This window comes from Lathyrus oleraceus, chromosome 6 (genome assembly GCF_024323335.1).
Source record: "Lathyrus oleraceus cultivar Zhongwan6 chromosome 6, CAAS_Psat_ZW6_1.0, whole genome shotgun sequence".
In the NCBI taxonomy this organism is placed as follows: Eukaryota; Viridiplantae; Streptophyta; class Magnoliopsida; order Fabales; family Fabaceae; genus Lathyrus; species Lathyrus oleraceus.
Genome location: NC_066584.1, coordinates 481786970 through 481805109, shown reverse-complemented (window position 1 = coordinate 481805109; position 18140 = coordinate 481786970). Strand labels below are relative to the sequence as shown.

Sequence of the window (18140 nt, the reverse complement as noted above, 5' to 3'; positions counted from 1 at the left end):
ATAGTTTCTTGCCTTTGATCGAGTTTACGTATAACAGCAGTTTCCATTCGAGTATTGGAATGACACCTTTCGAGGCTCTTTATGGTAGAAGGTGTAGAACTCCTTTGTGTTGGTACGAATAAGGAGAGAGTGCTGTGGTTGGACCCGAGTTGATTCAAGAGACTACGAATAAGGTTAACATGATTCAAGAGAAGATGAAGGCTTCTCAGAGTCGTCAAAATAGTTATCATGATAAGAGGAGGAAGGCTCTTGAGTTTGAGAAAGATGAAAATGTGTTTCTTCGAGTTACGCCAATAACGGGTGTTGGTAGAGCTTTGAAGTCGCGTAAGTTGACGCCGCGTTTCATTGGTCCTTATCAGATTTTCGAGAGGGTAGGTGAAGTGGCATATCGGATTGCATTACCACCGTCACTTTCTAATCTTTATGATGTGTTCCATGTGTCTCAATTGAGGAGGTACAATGCGGATCCATCGCATGTTGTTCCAGTAGATGATGTTCAAGTGCGGGATAATTTGACGGTTGATACACCACCCATGCGAATTGAAGATCGAGAAGTGACGAAGCTTCGTGGTAAGGAGATTGCTTTGGTGAAAGTGATATGGGGCGGAGCCGCCAATGGCAATGTTACTTGGGAACTCGAGGATAAGATGAAGGAATCGTATCCGGAGTTGTTCATTTGAGGTAAACTTTCGAGGCCGAAAATCTTTTAAGTGGGGGAGAGTTGTAACAACCCAATTTTAGTAATTATTTCTTATATTATTATTATTATATTTTATTTTATTTATTCAGAGTGTTAATTAATTAATTGGTTGTTAGGTAGTATAATAATTGATTGTATTAATTAATTTGGTGTGTTAATTAATTATTTAGTTGATAGGAGATATAATTGAATAATTGATTATATTAATTAACTTGGTGTGTATACTATGTTGGTTTAATTTATTTGAATTAAATAGAGATATTATAATACTAGGTCTTATTGGGCCTAATAATTAAATTAGAGGTATCATTCTTTAAGTCAAATATAATACTAGGATATAAGAGGTGACGAGAGTGAGAAGTAGGATTCATTTGATCATTTGACGGCAACAGAAAAAGAAAAGAGGAAAAGTAAGGAGAAGAGGGGAAGAACAAGAGAGAAGCTAAGATTTCCAGAAAATTGAAGAGGTAAGGGGGAGAATCCTTATTATTATGGGTTAGTATGATTGGGTCAATGGGTAGAAATATGTTTACGTTGAAATCCCTAAATTTCATGGTTTTGGAATTGTTAGGTTTTGATGAATATTATTGATTTGTGGTGATTTAATTGTGTTAAAACTGAAAATTAACTTTATATACTTAGAGTATTGTATGAGTTATAATTTTCTGAGCGTTTGATTTTTACGGAATCGAAATCGGAGGTCCGAAAGTCCTCTAACGATGAAAAATGCAGAAAATTCTGCATTCTGTTTTTGTGTTAACCGGTTACCCTGAGAGCGTTAACCGATTACTTGCTAAAAATCTGCGCAGGAAATTGCATTCTGTTTTGCGTTAACCGGTTACCCTCCGAGCGTTAACCGGTTAACACTGTTGAAAATCTGCCAGGAAGTGCATTCTGTTCGCGTTAACCGGACCTAAATGCGTTAACTAGTTAACACTGTTGAAAAATGAAAAATTGAGATTTTAAAAGTTGTATTCATTTTGAGATAAAATCTAAGTGTGCGTATTTGATAATTAGCCTATATTTGTGAATGATATATTATTATGCATGTGTATATGTACCATTGGTGGATAATTCATAGAGTTGAATTATGGTGATATGAGGAATGTTAAGATGGTAGAGATGATCTTAATTGCATATGTGTTGGTATTTGTACATTCATTCATGGCATGATCGGCTTCATGGTGGAAGCGGTGAAACTGTGGGTTCACATGGTAATAGACGTTGATCCTTGAATGGAAATAGGCGTAACAGATGTTGATCCTTAATTGGAAATATACGTAGTGGCTTTGATCTTGTCCAGATCGGAAGCGTGGATTGGATTCTAGATATTGAATCGGAAAGCGGTGAAACGTTGGGTTCACATTGCGGTACCACATGCATAGAGTCACATGTCTTGCATTGAGTCACATTAGAGTTATGTGATAATGGAATGTATGCACTGTTGTGATTGTGATGTGTGTATGAGATATGGTCATTAAATTTGGTAATGTTTGGATACATAACTTGGAAAAATATGTGATTATGTGATAATTGTAGCTATGTGTATATCCGGGAATATAGTATTGGATTTTAATATTGTACTTCTTGAGTTTTGATGTGTGCTTGAAACATGTGAAATAAATGTTGGTTAATATTATTGACATGGTTATACAAGGTGTGATGAATTTCGTTCATTGTGGATTTAATCATTGTGCTTTGTTATACTTCTTCATAATGATTTGAATTCTCACCCTTCTGTTTGAATGTTGCCTTTACATGGGCATCGTGCAGATATTCCAGAGTAGTATTGCTGAAGTAAGTTGACGGTAGCTCACTCGAAAGTTAACCAGAGAGTTTTCGTGTTTTGGTTTAGAGACTAGGTGATGAGTCAATGCTCTGGTCATGTAACACAAGGTAGATTAGTAGTATTGAACTCATATCTTATTTGGATATGCATTATGTTATTACTTGCGAACATGTTTATTTGCAAGTTGTTGTTTGAGAGGCCATAGTGCCAAATATTCTGGATATGGTTTTATTTTATCTTGAGGTGATTATTGAGAGATGATCATGGTATGGGACATGGATCATTTTATAAAATACATGAGTATTCATTATTTTCCGCTGCGAACGTATATTCTTGAATATTCATGATAATTGAAATGTGTTGTTTTAGATGACCAGTTGTATTGTATATTGATGATGAATGATGTTGGTTTTTTAAAGCTTTTAGTTTTTGAAAACGTCGATGTGCCGCCCTTTTGTTTATATGCGTGCTTATTTACTCTGATTATATGTTAAGTATTTTGGGGTAGAAAAAGGGGTGTTACAGCTCACACTTGTTTCCCAATAATCTCCTCTCAAATGTGAGTCCATCCATTATGTCCCCTCAAGCGGAAGCTCTTTCATCCACATACATGCACCGCAGTTGAGAGACATTCTTATCTCGTCATGGGCATTTCAACGGAACTCGTTGCATGACCACTGTGTCAGGAAGATTTTCGACATAAGGAGCCAATCCCTTACTTTAACCAAACTCTAATACCACTAATGGATCATAACAAGGGGGAAACATACACATTGGATCAAACACTCACCTAAAAGTCAAAGATTCACCAAAATAAGTGAGAGAGACACAACATATTCACCTAAAACCTTAAGGTGATAGATGTATGAGTCCTCTTACTTATAAAATGTTTAACCACCATTTTTCTAAGCAATGTGGGACTTAGAACTCACACTTGTTTCTCAACACAACTCACACTTATTTCCCAACACAAAGTCCTTTTGTATTGATGATAACCACATATTAAATTCCAAATACATAAAACTTACTACTAAGTTAAACACTTATATTTCTTGATTTTTTTTTCAACTACATATAACTCACAAGGCTGGAATATCTCCAAGATTCATGATCTTGAACATATACACCATCCCGCAGATCTTTAATGCACTCCTAAATATTGTCTGCAAAATCTAAAATTATTCGGTTTAGTACCATTTTTCGTCCCTTGTCTTTAACTCGGGGTCCACTTTGGTCCCTTAACATAAAAAAACATTTTGGTCTCTTAATTCTACAAATTGAACCACATTAGTCATTTTCATCCAATTGTCAGTAACGACGTCGATTTTTGCTGATGTGGCAAATGACGTGTAAAACTCAACTTTTGTGACTAATTTAGCGACTAAAAAAGTTGTCGCTAAAAGAGGTTTTCTACCCTCTTAATCTCCAAAACACCAAAGCACCAAATGTGTGACCGATTTCTTCCCTCTTAATCTCCAATCATATAAGGAGTAGTTTTCTACCCGTTTGTAGATTTTTATCTACTGCAGGTTTTGTGTTGTTCAATAATGCATAATTGATTTATTATTTTATTTTAGGTTTTATAGATCTGTGACCTATTTGTGATGTTGGATTTACATGATTTTTTGGGTTTGAGAATTAACACTAAGGATATCACTAAAATTAAAGAGTATTTAAAAACTTAAAAAATAAAAAAATATTTTTATCTTCATACAAATTAGTATCGAACCCGTGCCTACGCATATGATACGTTTTTTTTTGTGGGATATGATTTTGGAGCGCAATTGTTTGTAGGGTGTCATAAAAATAGGAAGTTGGAAAATAATAAAAATCAAACATTTAATTTAAAATTCTATTTTTTTTTGAGATCTAATCAAATTAGAAAAAATCAAACACATTAAAATCAATTATACACATTTAAAATTTCTTTTGATTATTTTATATAGAAAATAAAGACACACTTATCAAATTTTTAGAATATACATATTTTATAAAATATTAAATTATTTATAAATACACCAAAATTAAATAGAACTAAAATCAATTATATAACATAATTAAATATAATAAAATATTAGTAATAATTTAATAATTAAATAAGTGAAAATAGATAGTAGAAAGTATATTATTAGTGTCAATAACAAATTTTTGTATCATGTATTTTTTATTATTATTAGGGATATTTTGTCTGTTTTATTATGTTATTATTAAAAAAATCTTAAAATTTCAATTAGTAAAATAACTTTTATATTAACAATTATTTAATTAATATAATAATTTTATCAATATTTTAAATGTAAATAAAAAATGAATAAAAATTAAAAATAATGGCATATACTTTTTTTAGATAGTTAGTTTATAGACGATCATAAAAATAAGAAATTGAAAAAATTTTTAAACTTAAAAATAATAGTAAATATAAATTGATAATACAGGTCGAAAAACAAAAAATTTAAACATGGAAGGAAGTGGAAAATTAGAGAGAGACGGACAACTTAAATATTAAATTTTATTGTAGCCAAAATATGCTCAACATACTTGCTTTAAAGCAACTTGAAAATCATTTAAATAATTATTGTTGATTTCTTCTTAAGACTGCACTAAAAATCACCCATAAACATGAGATAATGACAACATATTGGTTAAGAAAATAACCATATAACTCTCCTTTACAAAGAACCGAATTTACTATAATAACATAAATGGTGGGGGAAAATAACCTTTAAATTATGCAACAATACCCATCTCAAAAAAAAAAGGGGAATTGAAAATAAAATAAAAAGTGGGTTAGAATAATTTACAATGGTAGAAATACACTGCAAAACACTATTTTAATGTTCTCAAAGATATTTCTTTTTCCAGCATATCAATTTTACTTCCACCACAAAATCTACAAACATCAAAACAAATCCAAAATCATTATAGATGAACTACACAATTCCACAAAAACATAAATTTAAACCTAATATTCATATCAAAAAACAATAAAACAACATAATTGGTTCACATTCATAAACAATTATCTTCAAAATCAAGGTATTAAAATGAAGCAACACCTGCAAAACCATCAATCAAACTAAATCATCTAACAAAATCAAATTAACCGTGATAGACATATGACAATAAGTTTAACCAGGTAATAGGCATGACAACATGGCGAATCAGGAATGATTTTTACCTCCCCAAACCCAAACCCGGATCCCCAAACAATCCTCGTTCCCTATCCAAAACCCAAACGGGGACGGTGAATCAAAAACCAAACCCGTCCTAAACGAGTCCGGTTGAGTTTGGGTATCCCCGCCATACCACCATTCATTTAGTGAAATCAATTTTTTTTAATAAATTTTTTTTTTCCAAAATAAAATAAAATTTACAAATAATAAAATAAAACAATCTAAAAAATTTCATATATACATTTCAAATATTTTAAATAATAAATTCAAATTAAAATATGAAAACATTGACCACATATTAAATATTATAAATTATCAAAAATAAATAATAATGTACATAATAAAATAAACGGACGGATTCAAGGTGGGTACTAATGTTCACATTACCTGACCCGTCTTCATATTTTATAATGGGGGAAAATCCAAACCCAAACTATATTAAAAAAGTTATTCCATTTGTCCGTGTGACTTTCACATAAGGATACATAGTAAATGTAAAATGTTTTTACGTGTTTCATTGTTATTAATTAACAAAAGGTGGTTGCAATAATATGATAGACTATTATCTACTATCAATATATTATAAAACTTAAATGCCGCAATTATTACATTAAAAAATGAAAATTATCAATTATGATATGAAATTAATCCTCTAATTAGCTCTCTAATTAATTTTTAATTGGTTTAAAATATAATAATAACGATATTTAAATTTTATATATTGACAGTAGATAATAAAAATATTTTGCATCTTTAAAATAGGTTAGACAAATTTTGAGATATCTATAATAAATATACTTCTTCCATTCTTTTTTAAAAGTCATATTCTAAAAAAAAATTATTTATTTTTAAGTGTCATTTTAAAATTCAATGTTCAATATAATATTGATTATTATATTGTCAAAATTATCCATAATTATTTATTATAGAGAAGATAAAAAATTAAATAAATTTCTAAAAAATTAAGGATATCATTGAAATAATATAATTATTCTTTAAAAAGTAATAACAATTATTACTCCTACTTGTTTTGATATTGATATGTCTAAAAAATAAAAAAAGAACACTTAAAATAAATGGAGGAAGTAGTATGAATATCCAATTAAATCAAGGGCATCGGATTGTTCACCGTTTATCCCTCTAAAAGAAAACGTATGTATATTGAGTAAAAAAACAGTGTCTATACACTGAAACTGAAAAACAAGTAAACGCAGAACCCTAATCGTGCCCCTTTCTCCCCCGCGCCGCCGTGCTTCCACCTCCGTTCGTAAGTAATATTCAATCAACTTCTTCTTAATTTCATAATTTCGCGTTTATTGATTGTTTCGATTCTCTCTTTGCTCATGAAATCTTCCACGCGAATCATGATTTATGTTGTAATGGATTGGTGTTCAGAGAGTGGCCATGGCGGAGGAACGAGTTGAGTTGAGGATTTACAATACCATGACCAATGAGAAGGAGATCTTCACCACCAAAGAGCCTGGCAAGGTTTCCATGTATGTTTGTGGAGTTACAGCCTATGACTACAGTCATCTCGGTCACGCTCGTGCTGCCGTTTCTTTTGATATCCTCTACAGGTTTCATTACTCAATCTCTTTTTTTCTTTGCACAGTTTCAATTTTTAAAGTGTATCCTATTTGTTTTGGATAGATCTGCATTTTGCTTGATCTGGTTTTGGTTTTTTAAGGAAGAATTGGGGTTGAGGGTTTTTGACTCTGATGTTTGTGCTTAACATGAATACATGCAGGTACCTTAAACATTTGGGATATGAGGTGACATATGTGCGGAATTTCACTGATGTTGATGACAAGGTGAGATGGATATATGTTGTATAACCTGCTGGTGTAATTCCTAGTTAGCTTCAGTAGTATTCTCTATTGTTCTTTCTTATCATAATTAGGATAGGTGGAAATTTAGATCTTTAATCCCGTTGTCGTCCAATCTTGTGATCTGTGACAACCGGATTGGTTAAGAAATTTTTCGAAATGCTTGGTGTTTTTAGCTGCTCTCAAAACTTTGTTTGGTATTATTCTTCTACAGAGAAGTTTTCACTCCCAATGTTTTCATATTATAAATTAAATTCGGAAATGTAGTGAGGTTTAGTCTCTTATATACTAGAACTTTTTCCATCCTTTGTGATATTTGTTCGCTAGTGTTCAATTTGGTGGCTTCTTTTTCTCTTGAACTGTTTTTATTTTGTTGTTGTTATTGAGATCTTCTTCATCATATTGTTATTATTATGTACTTCAGACTTAAGGGGCTCTTTTGAATTTTAATTTGAACAACGAGCCAATTCATAGCAATGCCAGTGTTCCTGCTTGATACATGATAACTCATCTGTCAATTAATGTTGCAAATTGCACTGAGTTCATTTGTCCTTGAAACATTGATGCTGATTTGGTGCTGTTTTACCTGAGTTTCTTATATGATTCTTTTGTGCTTATTGAAAATTGCTAATATCAGCGTTGCTGCAGATAATTAAGCGAGCAAACGAGACTGGTGAGGATCCTTTGGCGTTAAGCAACCGCTTTTGCGATGAGTATAATGTTGATATGTCCGATCTTCTGTGTGAGCGACCATCTAAGGAGCCTCGCGTATCTGACCACGTTGGTGAGATTAAGGACATGATTACTCAGGTTTAACTCAGCTACTTGGATTGCTGTCTTTTGCTTACGTTTTAGAGGAATTCGCCGAAGTGGAAATATTTTTGTTGCATTACTTTCATTTCAAATTTTCAATGGAATGCCAATGTTGACAGTTTTGCATGATGTTTTATGTTAGTTACATTGCATCACTTATTTTCCATAAAGTGTTTTACATTCGTTAGATTTTCTGTCTTTCCTTTTGGTTCTAGTATGATATGTTTTCCTTTTGTTCAAATGAATTAATTAAGTATTTGAGCGGAGGTTAATCATTAGATTCTCTGCAGATTATCAACAATGACTACGCATATGCGGTTGAAGGAGATGTTTTCTATTCTGTTGAAAAATTCCCAAGTTATGGCATGCTGTCAGGACAAAGGTTGGAACATAATAGAGCAGGGGAACGAGTGGCTGTCGATTCAAGAAAGCGTCACCCGGCTGATTTTGCATTGTGGAAGGTGCAAGAAACCTTGCCAGTTCTTTTAACATATTTTCAGTTATATTTGCGATGTCGCTCATTTCTTAATAGTAATTGCAGGCTGCTAAGCCAGGTGAGCCAAGCTGGGACAGTCCTTGGGGTCCCGGTAGGCCGGGATGGCACATTGAGTGCAGTGCAATGAGTGCTTGTTATTTATCTCATAAATTTGATATTCATGGTGGTGGGATTGATTTGATCTTTCCTCATCATGAAAATGAGATTGCACAAAGCTGGGCTGCGGACAAAGAGAGCCGTATCAGTTATTGGTTGCACAACGGGCACGTGACTAATAACAATGAGAAGATGTCTAAATCCTTGGGCAATTTTTTCACTATTCGGCAGGTTAGGCCTTGATCAACTTCTTTTCATGTTTTATAATATTTTCTTCAGTTTCAAAATTTTGTAGGTTTGTTTTACATGATGCTGATCTTGTAATGGAAACATTATTCACATCTTTCATTTGATTTTTTCTCTCTTGCAGATCACCGAGCGTTACCATCCACTTGCTTTGAGACATTTCTTGATTAGTGCTCATTACAGATCTCCGCTAAATTACTCCATTGCACAACTGGAGACATCGTCTGATGCTGTTTATTATATATTTCAGGTAAGAAGCTTTTTAGTAATCTGTTTCAGAAATTCTGCATCATTTCCTAGGTGTTTATAGGTAAGTTCATCTCTCAAGGTTGATAGTCGCACTGTTATTGACATGTTCTAATTTGGAGCCGTGTTCATTTAAATGTTGCTGTTTTTTTGGTATAAATGGCTTTCATCACGTCTTCAAGATAGAATTGCAAAAGTTTCTTGCTTGCTACTTGGATTATTTCTAGAGATAAGACATTTACTTATAGTCTATGAAGGAAAATGCTTCCACGCTCTCTCTGTTTATCCGGGCTTGTTTCAGACTATCTTACATGTCTAAGTTCTGCTGGATAGATCTTATGAGTCGTATGCCATTGGAAATTATTGGTATCTCACTTGGTATAAACTTGTATTAAGGCCAAGATAAAATGTAAAATTACATAAGTTCAAGTCCTTGTTGCAACAATGAATTCTCTCAACTCTACCACAGTCATGCTATGGTTTGAATATATCTATTACAAAAAAAATATTGAAAGCTAGAAATTCCTGTTAATATTGAAATGCTTTATTTATGTCACTAGAGAAATTGTTTAGCCTTTATGATGTTCTTAACGTTTGTTATTTGGTCGTTAGACTCTTGAAGATTGTAGAGAAGCTTTATCACCGTTTCTACAAGAGGATACTGAGAAGAAAGAAAAAGTGCCTCAAATTAATGATGCTGCCAAGGAGTGTATTAAGAAGTTAAATGTCGAGTTTCAAACAAAAATGTCAGATGATTTGCAGACACCGGTAATACTAACCGGCGCTCTCCAAGAGGCATTGAAATTCGTGAACAGTTCTTTGAAGATGCTGAAGGTATTTTACTCTGCAAGTTTTTGTATGCCTGGTTCTTAAATGCGTGTCAGTAATTTCTGAAATATATTGTGTATTTTGGCTTGCAGAAAAAGATGCAGAAAAGAGCACAATTGCAATTGGTTCAATCCCTATTGGAAGTTGAGAAAGAAGTTAATAAAGTTTTGAGTGTACTAGGATTATTGTCCACTTTGTCCTATGCCGAGGTGACACATTTGTTTAAACAATCTTATCTATCGTGCATAGTCTTTAGAAATGACTAATCTTTCGATGATGTTTATTTGTGCATCAGGTTCTGCAGCAGTTGAAAGATAAGGCGTTAAAGAGAGGCGATTTGACAGAAGACGAAGTGCTACGTCTGATTGAAGAAAGAAGACAAGCTAGGATTAATAAGGATTTTGCCAAGAGTGATGACGTTAGGACCGGTTTAACAGCAAAGGGTATCGCGCTTATGGATGTCGGCAACGAAACAATTTGGAGACCTTGCATCCCAAGCGAACCGGTTGTTGCCCAAGCGGTTTCGGCAGGTGACAAGGCACCTAAAGTAGAAGAAAAACTGTCAACACTTGCCGTCGGTCAAAAAACGGAGGAAAAATCTGCGGAACCTAAAGGGAATGGACCACATTCATCTTCAACATGAAGGTTGAATTAATATTCCTTTATAGCTATATGATTAATACAGAAACTATGTTATAATTTATCAATTATTTTTATTACGAGGCTTCAAGATTGTATATCAATTTGAAGCTATGACCATGGAGTTCTTTAGAATAGGAAGTTTATCATTTTACATATATTTTTTTTGAGGTGACAACATAGAGTCTCACAAAGTGATTGAAAATTTTCTTATAAAAATGATTTAATGTTTTGATATGTAGACATTGAAGCTGAAGAATCATTTTAGAAACTAGAGTCTGATTATTGAAGCATTCTCCTATACTTTTGTGAAAATATCTTTTATTTTCGTTAGTTATACATCTAAATAAGTAGAAATTTTAAATGAACAAGTTGTCTATAACAGATTTTAGATTTTTTTCTCCTTATTTTAAAAAAATATCATCCATGAACACTGACATTATTTTATCTTTATCTTCATGATACCGACTCACTTTTATATCAACACATTTTAGAAAATGAAAAATTGGTACAGGCGATATATTAAATGAAAATTTGTTACAAAAATGGGGTGGACACAGTGTAACACTCTCCAATTTTTTTTACTAGATTTTCATTGATTTTTGATCATTTTTACAATTTTGAAGTTGAAGAAAATATAAAATATATTTTTTACTAGTATTATTATTATTTTGTTTTTTTAAAATTAAAAAAGGGTCAAAAGTCAAGATTCTCTAACGTCTTCATTTTCCTTTTTTTTTAAATTTATTTTTTATTTACTACCACTTACAGAATTTTTTACTCAAATAATTTAGTTTTTTTTTTAATTTCTAAAATAACTGACATATTAATTCTCAAATTATTCTACACATAGGTGTCAGATGATTAATGCCTACCCTTAAATTTAAAGAGGAAACGTCAATTGAATTGACTTCTGTTCACGTTTGTGTGTAAAGAATGAGAGGAGGCGTCAATTGGTCTTGTGCCTGTGTATTGTGTAATTTTTTTTTATAAATAGAGGTGTGACGTGATTCATTTTTTCACATCTCTTTTCATTAAATATTGAAAACATGATTCGTCGTCGTCGCTATGGGAAAATGTCTCTTCTTCATCTGCAACACCACGACAAAATTTCTCTACTCACTATGGATGAATCGCATAGAGGAACAGTCGCCAACATAACGACTTATGTAAGTGTTTATGTAAAAACATATTTTCTTATATTTTTCTAACACATTTTTATATGAAAAAAATTATTTTGTAATTTATTTTTTTAGGATGTTTCTAGGTTTCGAACTCGTATCCACGAATTTGTTGCCATCAACGAGTTGATTCAAATTCATGTCGAACTTGCTGGTTTTGGACATGTTAGCAAAATCATGTCTTGGTCGATTGAAATTCTGGTAAGTAGATCCCTGATGTGGTACACGATGTCACGACACCAGGGTCAACACATAATCACACCACAAATAATATTAGGATTTAAGTAACAGTATGACAGGAAATAACACAATAAGTTATTAACCCAGTCCGGTGCAACGTCACCTACATATGGGGACTACCAAGCCAGGAAGGAAATCCACTATCACATAATTAGTTTGAAGTCCTGAACAACCTCAGGTTTTACAGACTTCTCACCTAATCTCTACCCGTAGATGTTTCTATCTAAGACTCTCCTAGATATGCGACCTCTCTCACTTCCCTTCAACCATATAACAACTTATAGCAGAAAAACACAATCCGCTCTTGCTTAAAAGCTTATGAGGGGTTGTTAGTTACAACTCAACAAACCAAGTCCAATTCAAGTATTGAGGAGATACTTGAATGACTCACACAATGCACAGACACGAAACCCTAATTTAGACAATATTCTGCACTGCTTCGTTGCCTCCTTAGGTTTAGAAACGATCTATAGCAGTGGTGAGACATGGACTTCGAGCTTGATTTACAGTAGATCCAAGATCTCTGCACAATCTTCTACAAATTTGATCTCAATCAAATAAGATGTTTCCTAAAATGTTATGACATCGTTACTTCGTAAAGAAGTCAAGACACAATAGGCTTTTGCTTATTAGAAAACACTCTACATAATTTGTGAACTAAATCTTCAAATATATCTTTAAAGAATACAAATTTCACAAGATACTAAAAATAGGTCACACTCCAAAGTTGAACCAACATGTCAGGACATCTTGTTCAACATCTGTCAATAATACTTGTTTTTACCAAAATGCAGTAAATCACTACATATCAGACCTAACAGTCCACCCTTTGGCAAATTTTGCCTAAAACAATCTTTGCAAAGACCAACAAGAATGAGGGTAAGGATCATAGAATCAAACCAACAAGTAAACACCTGAAATCCTTTTTCCCAAGAACACCAGATGCAGGCGCAGCAAAAAACATGCCTCAAACTATCTCCCACGAAGGCCATACCTAAGAGGGAAAACATAAAATCCCTTTAGACAGGATGTCAGAACATTGTTCCTGGCATCATTAGCATCACCAACCCCTTCGTAACAACAAAAGAAAGAAACACGCTCCCCTTGAGTAGCAGATCCAGAGGCAGAGTTACCCCAAGAGTTACTCCCCCTCCATACATGCTCCCCCTCAAAGGGCAAGAGGGATAACGACTAAAAAGCAGAGCAAACATCAAACAACAACACCACATACATAACTACTCTCCCTTTTTAGCCATAAAGTTGACAAAACTAACCAAAATAGCAAAGTTAGCAAAACACAACCAAGAGAGTTTACAATCCAAACATAACCAAGAGCACTTTTAAAATGCAACAAAATATTCAGGGCACATCCCACAAAAAAACATAAGAGTAATCAACACATAAATGAACCAGAGTGCTTCAGTCCTCATCATTGCTAGTAGCATCTTCATCATCACTTGCATCAGAACCTTCTTCTTTTTCCTCTTCTTCATCCATTCCATCACCTTTCAAACTTCCTTCTTCTTCAGACAAGGCCTTTATCAACATTTCAATCTTGTTTTTCCTTTCAGTATAACTATTGATAGTTTCATCCAAAGTCTTGCAAGTATCTTTTAGCTCAACAAGGATGCATGTTCTATAAGTAGGCCTGAAAGGTGTTTGCCCAGATGTCATGGCAATGTCTAGAACATATTTTCCAGGGAAAAACCTATAATATAATGAGAGAGAAGGGTCCCTTTTACAGGTATTGTCAGAATTGATTAAGATACTTGGGTGTTGACTCAGGATAACACCACAGATCAAGGAGGGAAAAACTATTGGCATCTTCACAGCATAAGAGGCAACACGCTTCATAGTTTGATCAAATACATAGGATCCAAATTCAAAACTTGACTTGGTACCAACAATATAAATAAACTTACCTAGTCGTGTAATAATGTTGAAAGTGTGATTGGTTGGAACCCAATTAGCAGCTCCAATTCTGTGGAGAACAACATACTTAACACTCAAGGAACTTATAAACAGTTTCCCTTTCCTTGGCCATTCCTTTACTTGTTTAGAAGTAATCTCTTTGTAGATGACATTGTCAGAGACTTCTATTTCAGCTGGTTCTTCTTCATTTCTGCCCAAGAACCTATTGATTATTTCAGGAGAAAAATCCACACATCTTCCTCTGACATACACTTTTCTAAACTCCTTGCTCCTCTTGTTGTCACATTCCTTAGAGATGTTCACAATAAATTATTTAACAAGCATTTCATAGCACTTGCCAAAACCAGTTATAGTTTTCATTAGTCCAGCCTCTTGAATCAAGCTCATCACCTCTTTGCAATCAAAAGCATCTTTACTCAGTTCCCTTTCCAGAGTTAATCTTCTTTGGTAAACAAATTTCCACTTTTCAACATTCTCCACAGAGTGAAAGGAAATGTTGTCAATTCGAACTTCAGGAATATTTGCTAGAATCTTCTTCCCAGATGCTTGCTTTTTGGTAGTAGAAATGTTGTCCTAAACATTATGTTCGATATCACAGTCAGACTCACTAGACTCAGAAGGAATTTCCTTCCTCTTCAGGGATTTCTTCTTGGACACGGGAGTAGCAACCTTGCTTCATCTTTTTGTATGGCCAACACTAGCTCTTTTCCTGATAGATTTGGAGGGTGTGCTGGAGGATTCAATAACTTGACCTTTTCTGTTCTTCAATCTTTTAGCTATACCTAGAGCCAGTCTTTGACCGATGGGAACATCATCAGAGCCCAGATCCTCAATATTTACTATGTTAGTGTGTTGATCCTTTTTCTCAATAGAGTTTTCATCTTTGTTGGCCAGATCACATGTCATCCATTCAAAGCTTTCTTTGTCTTTCAATTTTTCAGGAGACAGAGTAGTTACATTCACATCAGATTTATCCATGGGGGTCTCAGTAGTGTTATCAGGTTGAGCCAAGGATGTGGAGACATCCGACACGACATTAGTCTTAGGTTAATACCCAACACTTGAGAGACTAACACACGAATATTCTTTTCTACGTCGTCTCTGTCAGCAACGATCATGCTAGATTTACTCAAAGTAGTTACATATCTAGGTATATTACTGGTTTCAGAGGCTTCAACATCTTCCATAACATTTGTTATAACATGACAATCTTTAGAAATACCAACATTAGGTCCAACGATAATGGGGTCAAGATACAAACTAGTCATAGACCGAGGTTTCTTTACTGTAGTAGAGGGTTCAAGAGTTTTTACATTTCTAGCAGTCATGGAAGGAGAGGAGTAGGTACTTACTTTAGAGGGCTTTCCTTTCCTCAAAGCAGAAGTTCTAGCCTTTCTCATAGGAGTTGCATGGATATGAACTATTGAGAGGGGAACGACATCAATAATGACATCAGAGAGAGATCTTTCTCAACATCAATATTTTTAGGGTTTGATTGTTCTTTGGAGTGCTTGCTCGGAGTGTAGACAAAAGGTTGAGACATTTTGGACGTTTTAGGTATGGAATGCAAAGAGAAGATAAAGAGAGGAAAGTGATTGAGAGTAAGGTTGATAGAGTGAATAAAGGAGGTAACGTGAATCATTTTGTTAGACTAACTAGGGTGCAACGTTGAAAAAATAAGGAAAAGTTGTAATGATAGTCCTTGAGTTGTGTGCATCATTAAGTGGAGGGAAGAGAAAATTTGATTTTCATATCTCCATTTCAGTAATTGCTATAATTCTTCAAGCATGCAAATTCCCAATTCTCCCCTTAATTTTTCAAACTGATTTGCATCTAAGGCTTTAGTAAAAATATCTGCCAGTTGCTTCTTAGTAGTTACATGCTCAAGAGTAACAATTTTGTCTTTAATAAGATCCCTAATAAAGTGATGACGAATATCAATATGCTTAGTTATACTGTGCTGAATAGGGTTCTTGGAAATGTTAATAGCACTTTGGTTGTCACAGTACAATGTCATGACATCTTCCTGGACATTGTATTCTTATAACATTCGTTTCATCCAAATTAATTGAGAGCAACTACTTCCTGTTGTAATATATTCAGCCTCAACCGTATATATGTGTAGCGGTAAATTCATGACCATTAAGCTATGGATAAACTTAATGTCAATAAAACCAGAGTCGCCACCGTGCTTTTATTATTTCCAAAGGAAAAGGGAAAAGTACGAACAAAACCCAAAGATAAGAAGTTTTCAAATCAAAACTAATAAAATGCCAGAGATTACAGGTAAGGGGGTTGGTTACACTGAGTGAAGGTGTTAGCACCCAAAGTGTCATAGGTACTCGTAAGGAGCCATTTTTTATGTGTGTATGTGTTTTGGTATAAAAGGTGTTTGCAAAATAGAGTGTGTGGATGAGAAAAGAATTCATTAATTATATTTTTGTGTTTGACAAGACCTTCGGACTTGTGCCTACGTACCAACATAAAAATGAGGGATCAAAATCTCGTAGTTCGTGGTATCAATTTCAAAATGAGTGGATTGCTTTTAACAAAAGTTTAAATTTGAAAGAGGCACAAAGGGATCAAGAGTTTGAATGAGTGTTAGTTCTTTTTGTCTTTTGAAATTTTAAGTCAATATGATTAGATTTACTTACAAGTTTGATTTAAGAAAAGAGTGTAAAAGTGCAATGGCATAAGACCAAAGTTTCTAATTTGTAGTAAAGTCTATCTTTTGAAATCACAAGCAAAGAAGATTTTGAAAGGGGGAGAGATTTGAAATTTAAGAAGTGGGAGGAGATGAAAAGACTAATCCTAAGAATAAAATTAAAAGTTAAGAGTTGAAAAGATCTGACCAATGGGATGCAATTCAACAGACAAGAATGTCATACATAAAACTCACTTTCCCTTTGGACTTTGAATCAAGTCATAATCAACAAGCAAATAACAATATGAGAGCAAGGCATCAAATAAATATAGCCACATCCAAGCAAGCAATTTCACAGCTAACAGTCTTCTTTGTCTTTTCATGTATCAGATGAAATACTCCTTGATTAACTCAGAATAAGGCATTAGACACAAGTTCAAAGTAACATTTGCATCAAAACCATGTAGCAGATGAATTCATGTGGATCCCAATACTTGCATCAGATGAAAGCTTTAAACCACAATAACTTGGTCTAAAAATGTTGGCATTGGCCAAGTCCTTTTGCATATGAAGTGTTGCCTAATTCTAAGTCCAAGAGCTCAGATCAAATCCAACAGTCCACATAAACATTTTTTAGGGTTTTTGTTATTTATTAAGTATTTTAAGGTCCTAAGACCACAAACACAAACAAAATACACAAACAAATATATACAATCATAATATATGGCTCAAATGAGCAAAGTGAAAATGACATAAACATAAACAAGTTAAATGATATGTAAATGACAAATGAATGGTAAATGACTTGAAATTAAATTGCATAAAAGTAAATGACTTTAAAGTAAAGGCAATATTAATACAAGTTAGTCAAGTGTTAGTTGATTAGATGTTAGTGGAGTTTTGCTTTTCAATTGATTAAGTCATTCTTTGGAGAACACTCAACCCTCTATTCACAAGCATGGATCCTTGAACCAAGACATCTTCTAAAGGAGGGAAAAAAGGCCAAGTTTCCATACAATACCATGAAAGGGGAGAGACTTACAATCTCACTTACTAGAATGCTATGCCTTTAGGGTCAAAATTTAGCTCTATGTTAAGCAATCGTAATTGTACTTATGTAGAAGTCACAACTATCTGAGGTCGGACAATAGAAATTTTGGTGTTAATGTATGTTAGAGATATGGTATAATAAACCATACTCCTAAAACATACCATACACAAAAAGAAAAAGATCAAAGGATGGACCTATCTCATCCATACTTGTATTGGTTCATCTAACAAAAAGTTATTG

The 18140-nt window shown here is 33.6% G+C and overlaps 2 protein-coding genes across 3 annotated transcripts; one reads left to right on the top strand and one right to left on the bottom strand.

The window, feature by feature from the left end:
- Positions 1-6753: 6753 nt before the first annotated feature.
- On the top strand, positions 6754-11093 carry LOC127098540 (cysteine--tRNA ligase 2, cytoplasmic). 2 transcript variants are annotated; one of them, XM_051037154.1, is made up of 10 exons: positions 6754-6929; positions 7058-7239; positions 7410-7473; positions 8137-8298; positions 8592-8762; positions 8843-9124; positions 9264-9389; positions 9998-10219; positions 10306-10422; positions 10509-11093. In XM_051037154.1, the coding sequence occupies exons 2-10, from the start codon at positions 7067-7069 to the stop codon at positions 10854-10856; spliced, it is 1665 nt and encodes a 554-aa protein (XP_050893111.1). In that variant the 5' UTR covers positions 6754-6929; positions 7058-7066; the 3' UTR covers positions 10857-11093. The 2 variants fall into 2 exon arrangements, with proteins under 2 accessions (XP_050893111.1, XP_050893112.1); XM_051037155.1 differs by having other exon boundaries at positions 6760-6933.
- A 2599-nt stretch (positions 11094-13692) lies between these two features.
- Positions 13693-15605, bottom strand: LOC127096383 (uncharacterized). The gene is made up of 4 exons (XM_051034961.1): positions 15348-15605; positions 14902-15246; positions 14596-14778; positions 13693-14493 (listed from the first exon to the last, which is right to left on the bottom strand). The coding sequence occupies exons 1-4, from the start codon at positions 15603-15605 to the stop codon at positions 13693-13695; spliced, it is 1587 nt and encodes a 528-aa protein (XP_050890918.1).
- Positions 15606-18140: the final 2535 nt, after the last annotated feature.

Excerpts from the sequence above, each read along its gene's own strand:
- LOC127096383 (XM_051034961.1), bottom strand. The coding sequence starts at position 15,605 with ATGAGAAAGGCTAGAACTTCTGCTTTGAGGAAAGGAAAGCCCTCTAAA. Across the intron at positions 14,779-14,901 it reads CTATCAGGAAAAGAGCTAGT|GACAACATTTCTACTACCAA; the intron begins GTTGGCCATACA and ends CATAATGTTTAG. Across the intron at positions 14,494-14,595 it reads ATGCTTTTGATTGCAAAGAG|GAATGTGACAACAAGAGGAG; the intron begins GTGATGAGCTTG and ends AACATCTCTAAG.
- LOC127098540 (XM_051037154.1), top strand. The coding sequence starts at position 7,067 with ATGGCGGAGGAACGAGTTGAGTTGAGGATTTACAATACCATGACCAAT. Across the intron at positions 7,240-7,409 it reads TCTTTTGATATCCTCTACAG|GTACCTTAAACATTTGGGAT; the intron begins GTTTCATTACTC and ends GAATACATGCAG. Across the intron at positions 9,390-9,997 it reads CTGTTTATTATATATTTCAG|ACTCTTGAAGATTGTAGAGA; the intron begins GTAAGAAGCTTT and ends TTTGGTCGTTAG.